Below are 13052 nucleotides of genomic sequence, written 5' to 3'. Positions count from 1 at the left end.
GGGAAAAATTAGTTTAAAATAAATTTTGCAATAAAGAGAGGGTAAAAACTATTCTAAAAATACTAGTCAATATTTACCTTTGAAATTGAGGAGTTGGAGGATAATCGTTATATTTTATTTTATCTTTCCTTTGAAGGAAGAAATGCTTACAAAATACTCTATTCTTGATGAGACAAAATGATAAAAATGCAAAACAACCCAGAAGATGAGGTGTGTCTGGCTATTTTTAAGATTCTGTAAAAGCTATCCTGCACACCCTGACTCAGCATCTTTACCCACCTATAATTTGTTTTTGTTTCCACCTAGTTTATACTTTGATAGCATCAGGGAAAATGAGTGCCAGGACATCACTCATCCAAGGATCCATTTGAAAGGAATTAATGAGAAAATTAAATGTGGGTAGGAATCTGGAGGAATTGTTGGAAGGGAACATAATGGGAGGGGGATAAAAAAGGGAAAGAGTGAGGATTAATGTCCATATTCTCTTTAATTGGCCAAGTAAAATTGAGAGTGCTCTGTTCTGTTCTACTCTGAGAATTAAACATGCTTATGTCATGACTTCATAGCAAAAGAAGTGTGATGAAAGGACTCATCTGGTGAATAGTTCGTAAATGGTATACTTACGGACACAAACAGGAGTTTGTCCAGACCACTTGTGGTCTTGCAAGCATATCCTAACTGACGTTCCAACAAGACGGAAACCAGGATTACACTGATAAACCACCGTGTCTCTGTAACTGAAGCCATCTCCACTAATGTGACCATTGACAATTGGATCTGGAGAACCGCAGTGGCCCGCTAAAAACATAAGTAAAATCAATTTTACAATAAGTAAAAGTACTAAATTCATAATTTAACTTTATTATCAAGTCAATAACAACATTAAATGCACAATTTATTGGAATTCTTATCATTTATAGATATAAATATTATATTTATATTTATTTATTATTTATTTTAGATTCCTTTTTAATCAGTCATTATAAATTACTATATTTATATAGTATATATAAATACTATATTCTACTACAAATTCACTATATTTATTCACTAAATTTATTCTATAAATTCACTATATTTATTTATTTTAGATTGTTTCCTTTTTAATTTATTCACTCATGTTTCTCAATAATTGTAGGTAAAATAAATAATATTTCTAATATGAATTGTTTACAGATGTTTCCCTAATTATAGATTCCCTATTTGTTTCTTCCTTTAGTTATTTTAATTATTGGGATTTTGTTATTTATCTCATTGTTCTATATCCAAGTAAATGTCAAAAGAAAGGAAGAGATACTTCAAATGAATAATAACAGGGTATGGTAACCTATTGAATATGGATAGTGAAAGAGAAGATTGACAAGGATTTCCAACCTGAGAGACTATTTGGAATGGGCTTGTGAATCTATTTGTAAAATTCCAAATGGAAGGACCAAGTTCAGAAAATAGATTCAAACTCAAACATCATACAAATTTGAGCTATGTGTGAATCAATGTCTAGGTGAAAATGGCCTGTAATCAGCTGGAACTATAAGTCTGGAGTTCAGGAGAGATATGTACTGAAGATAGAGCAGATTTAGGAGTAATAAGATTATAACTGTTAGTTGAAATTAAAGGGTGGCTGAGCTTGCCAGTGAAAAGTGTGTTAGTGAGGAGAAAAGGCCTAAAGACAAAGTCAGGATAAATTAATAGACAGGTGATGTAAAATGTACTGACATGAAAGAATCCCTAGGCCTTTACAACACAGTGAACTCTAATATAAACTTTGAACTAAGCTAATAGTACAATTATAATAGTATTCTTTCACCAGTTGTAAAAAGTTACCCTGACAAAGGTGTTAATAATTGGGGAAGGGATTATGGGATATATGGAAACTCTGTTTTCTGCATGATTTTTCTATAAGCCTGCAATTTCTTTAATAAATAAAAAATATATATTAAAAAGAGAGAGGGAGGGAGGGAGGGAGAGAGAGAGAGAGGAGGGTTACTGAGATAAAACTATTCCTGGAAGGAGGATAACATTTCCATGCTATATCTTTTACTATATCCCTGAAAAACATTCTACTTTTGTTCTATTTCCATGCTACCAAATACTCCTAAATTTTCTAAGCATCTCTGGCTACCAGGAGGAAAGGACCTAAGCAGATGACTTATGTTGCTTGCCTTGTCAGGTATATTTTGCTTTATAAATTAGTAAACTGGCATTTTGGATAATCTATCAAAAAAAAAAAAAAAAAAAAAGTCAGTGAAAAATTGACCTCAGGCTGGAGATAAGTCTGCAGCATACCTGGCAGGGGTGGATAGAAAAAGAATGATGACTTAGGTGCTTTTGAAATGGATCTCTCTCTCTTTTTCTCTTTTTTTAATAATAGACTTCAGTTTTAGAACACTTTTAGGTTTACACAAAAATTGATAAGATAATACAGAAAGTTCTCATACACCCTCACCCAGTTTCCCCTATTATTAACATCTAACATGGGCAACAATTAATAAACTCATGTTATTAACTGAAGTCCAACCTTAAAAAAAAAAAAAAAAAAGTACTGACATGATGGAATCTGAAAGGTAAAAAGATAATTGGCAAAAATGATCTGAATAAGCTTTAGTAATAGAGAGCTCCCCAAAAGGGAAGGAAGTTAAAAAGAAAGTTGAGTTCATCCTAAGTTCAGAGATGGAGTAGTGAAGCACTGTGGGATCTAGGGGAAAAAAAAAGGAAAAGCAGGAGTCAACTTTGCTCTTCAGTCTCTGATACTCTCTTCCACTCCTCTTTCTGTTTTCTTTCCTCCACTTCAGCTCCCGTCCCCTCTCATTTACCCTCTCTCCCTCCCTCTCAACCTCCCCTACCCCTTGTTCTTTCTCTCCTTTGCCCTCTCTCCCTTCCCCTTCCTCACATATATGGAAAGAATATCTCAACAAATCAACAAAATATCAAGTATTAAAAGCAACTCACATTAAAAGGAGCTGTCTTACTTATGAGTTTTAGATTGACAGAAAGAGGAAAAGCATTCCGTCTGAGTTTCTGCATTATCTATCCAGAGAGTGAAACTCACCCTAGGGGGTTAGCTATCCAGGGCTGGACTAGATGCAGATTACCTTGGTTTAGATGATCCCTGCCTGTTCACTTCCTTAACAGAGCACACAGCTGCTGGTGCTCTACACAAATAGTAAACTCAGAGTTGAGAGAACTGTCAAATTGTAGTCATGCTTCAGTTGGAATAAACATCACCATTCTAGGAGAACTTAAAATAATCTATATGCATGTGTTTTGGAGAATGTTTAGAAATATTGTGTTATTCTGTTTTTTTAAACAAAATTTATTATCAACAAGGTCACATTGCAAAGGAGAGAAGGAAAAAACAGAATCAGTAGAATCTCTGCCCCAACTGTTATAGAAGAGCAGGTCAGAAAGTCATGCTTGATTTGGCTGATTTCATTGCCTTGGCAGGTTTTCCAGTCAGCCAGATTAATTAAGTAAATTCTTGTGAGAGGTCATATTGCTTCTACATATTCAGACTTGATTTAAGAATAGAAGTTGGATGAGGATGAATGTTCTAGAAAGAATCTTTGAAGCCCTATGTGTTATCATAGAACCACTTAGGAGAGTGGTTCTGAAGTTTTCCCCTTTCCGGGATGCTATCAGTTGCACCATGTGCTCTCTTATGCAGGCAGTTGAGCCATTATTCTAAATCCAGTGACAAGGACTAGTGAAAAAGCAAAGGGCTTGGCACAAGAGATCCCAGTCACATTTGAGGTGATATATAAATTATCTAATTTCTAGAAGCACCCAGTATCATACTACCTTGAAATAACTATCAAATCCTCAAAGAGAATGTGAGCCTCTTAATTCTTGGTTGTTACACTAGATGATGCAAGTTATGTTTAGGGGTTACTTCTGAAGCCTATCACCAATTCAAGTGGAGGGAATTTGGGACCCAGGGCAACTGTGATGCTGGAGAGATGTGCTTCTCCACAAAAAAAAAAAATCCATTACTTTATGTCAGCTATTCAGTTCTTACTCTTGATCTGAAAAAAAATATAAGTGCTGGACTCATTTATAAATCTTAATAAATATTTTTCTCAACTGAGTTTTTATCAAAAGCACATAGTTTGAGGTTACACTCTCTTTTGAAAGCCTGGAGAATAGGTACTGTTAATGGTCAAGGCTGAATCTAATCACTTTAGAAGTCAGATTAAAAGACGAAAAGGTTGATAACTATGCGCGAAGAGCTAAGATTGACAACCACATTTGGAAATAAGTATTTCTAATAGCAACTCTTCTCTGACACCTGGTCATTTCAGTTCTCTGAGAATTTGGCCTTAAATACTTAAAGAAAATTGAAGATGCCTTTCTAAACCATTTCATTTCAGCTGAGTGCCTGAAGGAAAGAATCAGCAGGATCACCTGATACTTCAGCATCCTAATTTGAATAAATACAGACAACTTCTTAATTTGACAGAAATAGACAACAATCTATTTTTTACTTGTATTACTTTCCACCACTCAGTAGAGTTTCATTTTAAAACATACAAAGCCTTAGACCAATTATAGACTATTCACAAATATCGACTATTCAGACTTAATTTCCCCCATAGTATTTAACACAAATCTCAAAATATTATGTCAAAATGTTGAGGAAGGAAAAACTGCATTAGGCGGAATTTGAACCAAATGTACTTTGAGATCTATTTCACATTTGAGGTTCTGTTATTCCATGACAATATTCTATGCCATGCTGACTTATTTGATAATAATTTAGTGATCATTTACTATGAGCCAGCGATGTTCTCAGGACTGTGGATTAAATGAGGAAAAAGGTACAAACCCTAAGGAATTTGTAGTTTAGCAGAAGAGAGAGAAAAATAGATGGGCAGGTGTAGTAGGAAAAGAGTTATGAAGGAACGTTTGTGCCTTTCGTGATGCGCAGCTCTAGGAGAGACACGTCATCAGAGCTGTGGAACTGGAAACACTTCCTGAAGGAGACAGCATTTAAGACCAGAAGGATGAGTATTTGTTAGCCAAGTGAAGGTGGTAGGAAGGCATTGTAGTTACTGAAACGAGAAATTTGATTTATTTTTAAAGTCTCTCTAACATGAGGAAACTATACTTACATGATTAAATTATATGTTTATTAGAAGGGTAAAAATTTTTATCCTTCTCAATTTACTATAATGTACATGGTATTTTCTAATTAATGATTTTTTCACTATTTAGAGGCATTTAATTGTTATAATTCTACAGAGTAAACAGTAGAAAAGAATAACAAAGAAATCTATTATCTGCAACATTAAAAAAAATAAAATAAAATGGGGTGAGGGCAGACCTGAACAAAATATTAAAACAAAATATTAAGCAGCTAGAAGAAAACACTGTAATTATCCAATACATCCTACACCATGATCTCAAACCTCGAGGTTTTTTGTTTATTTTTGTTTAACATTTGACTTCAGCTTTGAAAAATATCATGAAATAGTTTTTTATAGGCAATTGTGTTACAAATGTAATCATATTAAGGGAATGAAGGAGCTCACGTTTCTTGAGAGGGGCCGGTCAGAAATTGTTCTTTTTCAGTATGAAAATAAAATCTCAGGGTGATAAGCATGTGGCCTATTTTACTTTTGTATCAATCCTACCCATGAATTCATTAGTCTGTTGCCAATCTGAACCTGATAGGACTGAAAAGAAAATGGCTAAAGAATCAGGAAAGAATGATATGAAATAGTAACTCAGTATGATTTTTAATCCTCTATATAGGATTATACATATATATATATATAAATATTTTATATATATATATATGTCTCCTAAAGGGATAGTTGGATTTTCTTTTCAGTTCAAGCATGAATTAACAATCCTACTACTTCCACTTTTTTGGAACTTTACATCTTAATACCCATTCTCTTCATGTTGAAGATAGGTTTTACCGTGGAATGGGTAATTCACCAACTGCTTAAAATTGTTTTTGAGAGAATCGGTAGTGGAGTCAAGAAATTCAATGTCAGGGCGAGCGGTTTCTAGTCCTGCTCAGCTGACTCTCCTTATTTTACACACCATACCACAAGAAATGCCATTCAAAATGGCCCGTTAAAACTAATTGCACCATAGAATAGTACCGTGAAATTTCAGAACTGAGGTTTTATCTATACTGTAGAAGAATGGATTGGTTACAGGAATCTGGACTTTTTTTTTAATTCATGTACAAAGTGATTCCTTCACCCCATAAGCTTTGCAAATCACTGGCTTTTAAGTTTACTCTATTCTATGTATAATGGAAGTTGTGTTATTGTTTTATTTATAAAATGTTCCTATATTGTGGTTAGAAAGTCGCAAATAGGTTATGATTAAAAGAACAGAGTATTTCTTTTAACAGACTTTCTCTAAAATAGGTTTAGGAGGAAATAAAATCTATCAAACAAATTTAACAGAAGCAAAGAAGTTGCCTGCAAATATCGAATTGACTTTTAGAGCAACGAAGTTGAATTTGGGTATGCCATAAACAAAACACAGAGAAGGAAGAAGTCAGAAAGAGGGAATGACTCAGTTTCACATTGATCAAGTTTTCTGCAAAACTGCATCTATTAGAGAGAATTTAGTAGGACAGAAAACTACCATGTTCCCTCTGTGAGGTCACTTGAGATCTTTTGGACACAGAAAAAACCTGTTCCACTGACACCTGCGGAGCATGGTCAGCACTTAGAGACCAGAGAAGTTCAGCACTTCTTTTAATAAATATAAAGAGTTTAACTCAGGACAGCAGGGGCCACAGCATGCCCAACCTCTCAAAGCAGTTGTTCCTGGAAGGTTTCTGGCTAAATTCTACTGCACAGATGTTGTAGGTTAAGTTGTAAGACAATTTTGCGATAATAAAAGGGGTTTTGTTGCTGCTAGTAGAGTGAATATTCTGCAGACCAGTTCTTGAATGAATTTGATTTCTTTCAGTTCTTTAGCTCTTATGCCTGGTAAAAATTCCATCTATACATTTTAGAATGCAGTTATATGAAGTTATATCTTAGAGAGATAATTTTATAGATAAGATTTGGGAAAAGTTTAGAACCCCTTTCAATACTGTTTTGCACTATGTGATTTTGATACTGCTATAAGTCATGTGGTTGGTGCAGTTCAGCAAAACCAAACTGCTTTTCAGTGGTGACTTCCCTTAGTGACTGACACAGTGTGTCTTGTACCCTAAAAAAAAAAAGCCCCAGATATTAGTGTATTTATCTTAAAATCACTACAAATAGAGTGATTACATCTGATGAGATTAAAGTAGGTGAAACCTACAATTAGGTAGACTCATGCAACTTTAGTAACGGGCAGTACTATTTGGAAATTTAATAATGTCCCACCAGTTATTCTATAGAAATCTACTATATCTGTGGAAATGTTACAACAAACATCTCCCATGTTATAGGTGTTTCCTGCACTGGAGAAATCTGAAGCCCCGAATAGTTTGCTGTGTAATTAGTGTCATTAACAGATTTGGACTGGATCTCTGTCCTATTGCAAGGTTACGCACACACACACAGACAAAATTGCCCCCCTTGTTGTTTCCTACTTTAAGGTCACCTTTTACTGCACCAGTTTGTATCAATACAAATATTATTATGCAGATTAGAACTACATGTATTTTTAGAAAATCTATAAGCCAAATATTCAATCTTATTATTTGCTCTGTGATTTTGGTACTTATTGTAGAAAATAATATAGGAAGCATTATAAATATCCTGTATCTGTAGGAGAATTAGAAGTGTGCTATGCTTTATCCTGTCCATTCTGTGCAGGGCTAAACTCTGGTTTACATGGGCAGTGAATTCCAAAGCCAATTTATGAACTTCTGAGTATTAAAAAATGAACATAAAATATCAGATGGATCAGATGCATTTATATGCAAGACAAACTATTTTTAGCACTAAATATCAATGGGTATATATAAATCTACAGATATGTGCAATATTAAAAGAATATTTTTGAATACTGACACATGAGACATTTTTTTTTTCTTCAGGTGCATTTTCTGGGAGCAATGCTGAGTGATTTTGCCTACACCAGAGAAAAATGTGGTATTGTAGAAAGCATGTGAAATCCTTTCAAGTATATGTGAATATGACGATTCAAAAACTATATAACACGTGTGTGGAGTTAGTACCAACATCAAAAAGGGGCCCAATCTCTTTGTCATGTAATACATTTTCATCAAATCTCTGTTTAACATACCTTTGTCAATGATTTCATTATTTTAATATTTGATGTAAAGAAAATTTTGGGTCAATACCATGATGTGGATAGTTTCTGGGACTTACAGAAAATCTTGCAACTGTCCCTTTTTTATGAAATTTCCCAAATATATTATTATGTTTTATACCTCTATCCCTTGGCATATATTGCCCCCTTTTCTTGAAATTACCTTCCCAATATTGCCTGCTTGTAAACATCTATGTATCCCTCATAACTAAATGTAATTTTATCCTATATGCAGCCTTCAATAAACCCCAAAGGAATTGCGACCCATTTATACAAGGCAAATACATCCTTTATTTTAAGTTTTCCCTACAAGAGCCATACTTAAATCTTTGTTACAACCCACTTACAATATACAGACTTCTAGTTTTTGTTTTGTTTGTTTTTAATTCAGAAGATAACATCATAATTTTTCTTACGTATTTATTTCACTGAGTTCTAAGTGCAGGGTGATAATCTATACTCCAGGATTTAGTCCGGCACCTGACGTGTAGTAGCTGTCCGTGACTGTAGATGAATTATTTTCCATGATCATTGCTGCCATATTAATCCAGACCCTGATTACCATGTGACTGCAAAGAGTACCACTCAATGTCATGCTTTAGGTACAGGCAAACCAGCATCCAGATAGTGTCAAGAGCTCCTTCTGTACCATTCTGCCTCTTTGCATGTGCCCCTGTTTCAGTGTTTCTTTGTGGAATGGTTTTCTTTGATGTCTGCTTGTTGAAATTGCATCTATTCATCAAGACCACTTCCTCCAAATTGTTTCCCCTGTCAATAATCTCTCAGGTTATCTTCTCTCCCTCACCTGGGTTTCTGAAGCAATTTGTTTAGACCTCTCCTTTGCCATTCATTAATCCCAACTTTTTATTTAAGGCACTTGGTATTTATCTTATCTCTTCCTTATTTATAAGAATATAAATCCCTTAAAAGGAGGAAACGTCCTTTTCATCTTTACTCTTATCCAATGTTTGTTGATGGATGAAATGAATGTTCTTAGATAATATTCAGACATACAGGAAGAAGAACTTAAAACTGAGGAAAATTTTGTTATAGCCAGTGAAAATGCATTTGTAAAATAAAAGGATTAATGCTGGATATCTACAAATATTTTATCTTCCCCAACTATTTATAATAGTCAGCCTGTATTTTACACTGAAGATTGTACAGCAAAGATCAAGGGGAGGGGGTATTAATCTTTCTGCTCCAATGCCATGCTTTGGCTATAATATAAGAACTATCATTATTAGTTGTTTTATTTTTAAAATCTTACTTGGGTCTATTGCAAAATAGAAAACATTTGAATATTTTTCAATTTTATTCTCTAAGACCTATGAAAAATATGATCTTCTAACAGTATTATTATGGATCACGTCATCTAGCTATTTTAGCCATGAATGTCACTGTGATATTATATATGTAAAAGAATTGTCTCTTCACAGGTCATTAAATTTGCAGCAAATACAAACTTATTTGTAATACTACCAAAGAGATCTAATAACAAAGATAATGTTCTTTAGGTGGGAAATGTCTTCTTCTATCACTGGCATCTTGAATACTACAGATTAAAGAAATAACAAAGGGGGAGGAAGAAATGATATGTTATTATGTATTGAAAAGTCTAAATGATATGAATAGTATCAAAAGATTAATGTAGGCTCTACAACAGGGGACCTAGACTACAAACATACAGCCTACTTCTAATGCATGTGTTCTCTGTTGGGTTCAGTGCAAACTACCACAGGGAAGATAAACAGAAGACAATAATTAAGGGAGCCTGGTGATCATAAAACTTCCCTGATGGTTTATAAGGTGCCTGATAGAGTAGATACAGGGGTCAGGGTTCTCAGTGCTTAATTCTCCAACCTAGGGAGATTTCTAGCATACACAGTACAAACGGTAAATCAGAACAAGTCTTCCATAAGAACCCTGGGAAAACCCAGTCATAATACAGGCATTGATTAAGCTTGTGTGAAACTTGTATGAAAATTTACTCTGATGCACAAGTGCATTACTTTACTTAACATTTAGCTCTAATGATGTTTATATACTGGATTGTTGGGCCTTCCTTACTCCACCCTTTCTCCAAAATTCAGGCTTAGAATTCTAGACTAGGAGCCTCAAATATAACATAGATTCATTTCTTGAATATTAGGAAAACAAAATGTATCCTACATCCCCTTAAATACATCTCTCCTACAGTTAACCTTCTCAAGACTCACACTATGAAAGTGGTGTCCATTCATCTACTTGGCCACGTCTGCCACAAAGATCACAAAGGAATTCAGCATAATCTTCCCTTGTTGGAAAGTATTGGAACAACTAAAACTAAACTTACTACAACTAGAAATGTCATCCATGTGGCACATGAAATAGAAACAAGGTCTCAGACAAAAGTATTTTTCTAGTAAATCTAGAAAAGATATTGTACCTACAACTTGGAAAAACAGTATTCCAAAGATCTTGCTTTATATGGAAAGCATAGAGGACATAGAATCAATAAAGCTCAGAGTCCAAAGGAACCCTATGCAAAGGCCTACCAAGTGGGTAATTACCTTGAGCAGGAGGTCTTCATTGAACTGTTAGTTCTAACAGGCTAAATAAAAGGGGGATGGGGGATAATATTGCTTATGTTCAGTCTGGAAACTAATTTTCTGAACATAGTCAGTGCTGTTACAAATCCAGGAATGGAAATAACTACCACTCACACCATCATCAACCATGCTCCTTGTCCTTGGCAGGTGTAATGACTTAAATTTATTTTTATTTCTTACTTTATTATTTTTTTCCCACCCAGTGAGCCCCAATTAAGTCTTGTAGTCCTTCTCCACACATGTCTTAATAGTGACACTACCCCTCAATCAGGGATGACAATTGTTTGGAGTCAATTTACCACAACTCCTTTATCCCATCTTTCACTTAACAGCATTTTAAATATTTGAAAGTAGCTATTAATTAATTCCTAACATTTTTCTCTCAGCCAAGCTAATAATGAAAAGTTTTCCAAACTTTCCTTAGTTACCATGGTTATCACAGATACATACCAATTCCTCAATTGCCTACTTAAACTATTTCACAGATCTGAAAACATAATTCTGGTTCTAGAGTACCTGAGTGTGCCTGTTTGGATGTATTGTGTCCCCCCAAATGCCATGTTCTTTGATGCAATCTTGTGGGGACAGATGTAATACATCTGTTGATTAGATTGGAATTCTTTGATTGAGTGTTTCCATGGAGATGTGACTCAATCAACTGTGAGTGAAACGTTTGACTGGATAATTTCCAGGGAGGTGTTACCCTGCCCACTCAAGGTGGGTATTAATTGGATCACTGGAGTCATATAAAGGAATTCACAGACAGAGGGAATCAGAGCAACTGAGAGTGATATTTTGAAGAGGAGCTGCAACTGAGAGACACATTTTGAAGATGGCTATTGAAAGCTGACATTTTGGAGATCGCCATTTTGAAACGCAACCTGGGAGCAAGCAGATGCCAGCCATGTGCCTTCCCAGCTAACAGAGGTTTTCTGGACACCATTGGCCATTCTTCAACAAAGCTACCCTATTGTTGATGCCTTACCTTGGACACTTTATGGCTTTAAGACTGTAACTCTGTAACCAAATAAACCCCCTTTATAAAAGCCAGTCTATTTCTGGTATTTTGCAAATGGCAGCATTAGCAAACTGGAACACTGAGCAAGCAGAAAATGAGAAGCATAATGACAAGGAAGCTTGGACAACAGCAATCTCATCTCACACATGAGACTTGGGTTACTCAAGTGTGCTTTGAGTTCATAATTTTGTCCTCATCATGAACATAGGGAATTATTATTTTATTTTTTATCTTGAGTGAAAGTTTATATTAATAATTATTATATTCTTATGTTTTTGGTCTATCATTCCAACTTGAAGAGTTCCTAAATTTGTCATCAAATATTATTTTCACTCTTTCCATTAGTATCATCATTTTTGCCCTTATCCAAGACATGAAAGTTTTGGATAGGTTCAGGGTGAGAAGAGAAAGCATACAAATACGAAACTCTCCTTTTTAAATGACATCAGTCCAATAGCCAGCATCACTTGGCATATAGCATCTCAACCAAATTTTAAAAGACTTAGCATATAGCCCACATTGTATTTTCTTGACTATTAGGGTTATCATAGAAAATCTTGATGAATATTTTGTTAAAATTCAGAAATACCATTTCTAAAATATATTTTAAGATATAAAGATATATCTACCCTTTTTATTGCTATAATAATTCTTGACAGAAAAGGACAGCACGAAAGAAGGAGCTGAGTCCTGCTTTGTTTCTGTCATCCATTATTTTAATACTTCCTCCAATGAGTGAATTTGTTTCTTATTTCAAACATAATTTAAACAGCATTTTTTATGGTCCTTAACATTTTTCATGGTTACCAGCTTACTGTGAATTTGTCCTTCATGACGCTGCCCTTAAAACTGTATTCTGTTCTCTTAAATATGTTTTAGGATATTTGCTTTGTATATTTTTGTAGATATCCTTTTAATTCTGAATTTATTGTAGAACATTTGGTGTAACTATTTTTTTCCTTCGGTAATCTTCCATTTCTTCCTCACTGGGATTATCTGTTTTTGAAAAGACAGGGTTTTTTGTTTGTATTTGTTTTGTTTTGCTTTGTTTTGTCCAAGGACCTTCTCTTTTAAAGTTGAAGCCATGGGATTATATAAATTGTTCTCTGAATATTTTGAAAATGTCCTCAGCAATTGCCTCCGTGGTTAGTATGAGTAAAACTTTTCTCTCTATGCCTACCTAATTTACACTCCTTTGGTCTGGA

At 34.5% G+C, this 13052-nt stretch overlaps 1 protein-coding gene across 3 annotated transcripts in view; it reads right to left on the bottom strand.

Moving 5' to 3' along the window:
- Positions 1-13052, bottom strand: part of CSMD1 (CUB and Sushi multiple domains 1) — a 2222584-nt gene that overhangs the window by 63172 nt on the left and 2146360 nt on the right. For all 3 annotated transcript variants that reach the window (XM_037812751.1, XM_037812753.1, XM_037812752.1), the window contains exon 53: positions 625-798. In XM_037812751.1, the coding sequence (XP_037668679.1) occupies positions 625-798 (174 nt within the window). The remainder of the gene's footprint in view (positions 1-624; positions 799-13052) is intronic.

This window comes from Choloepus didactylus, chromosome 20, assembly GCF_015220235.1.
Source record: "Choloepus didactylus isolate mChoDid1 chromosome 20, mChoDid1.pri, whole genome shotgun sequence".
NCBI classification, from domain to species: Eukaryota; Metazoa; Chordata; class Mammalia; order Pilosa; family Megalonychidae; genus Choloepus; species Choloepus didactylus.
The sequence above is the reverse complement of the archived record's forward strand: the minus strand, read 5'-3'. Positions and strand labels throughout refer to the sequence as shown.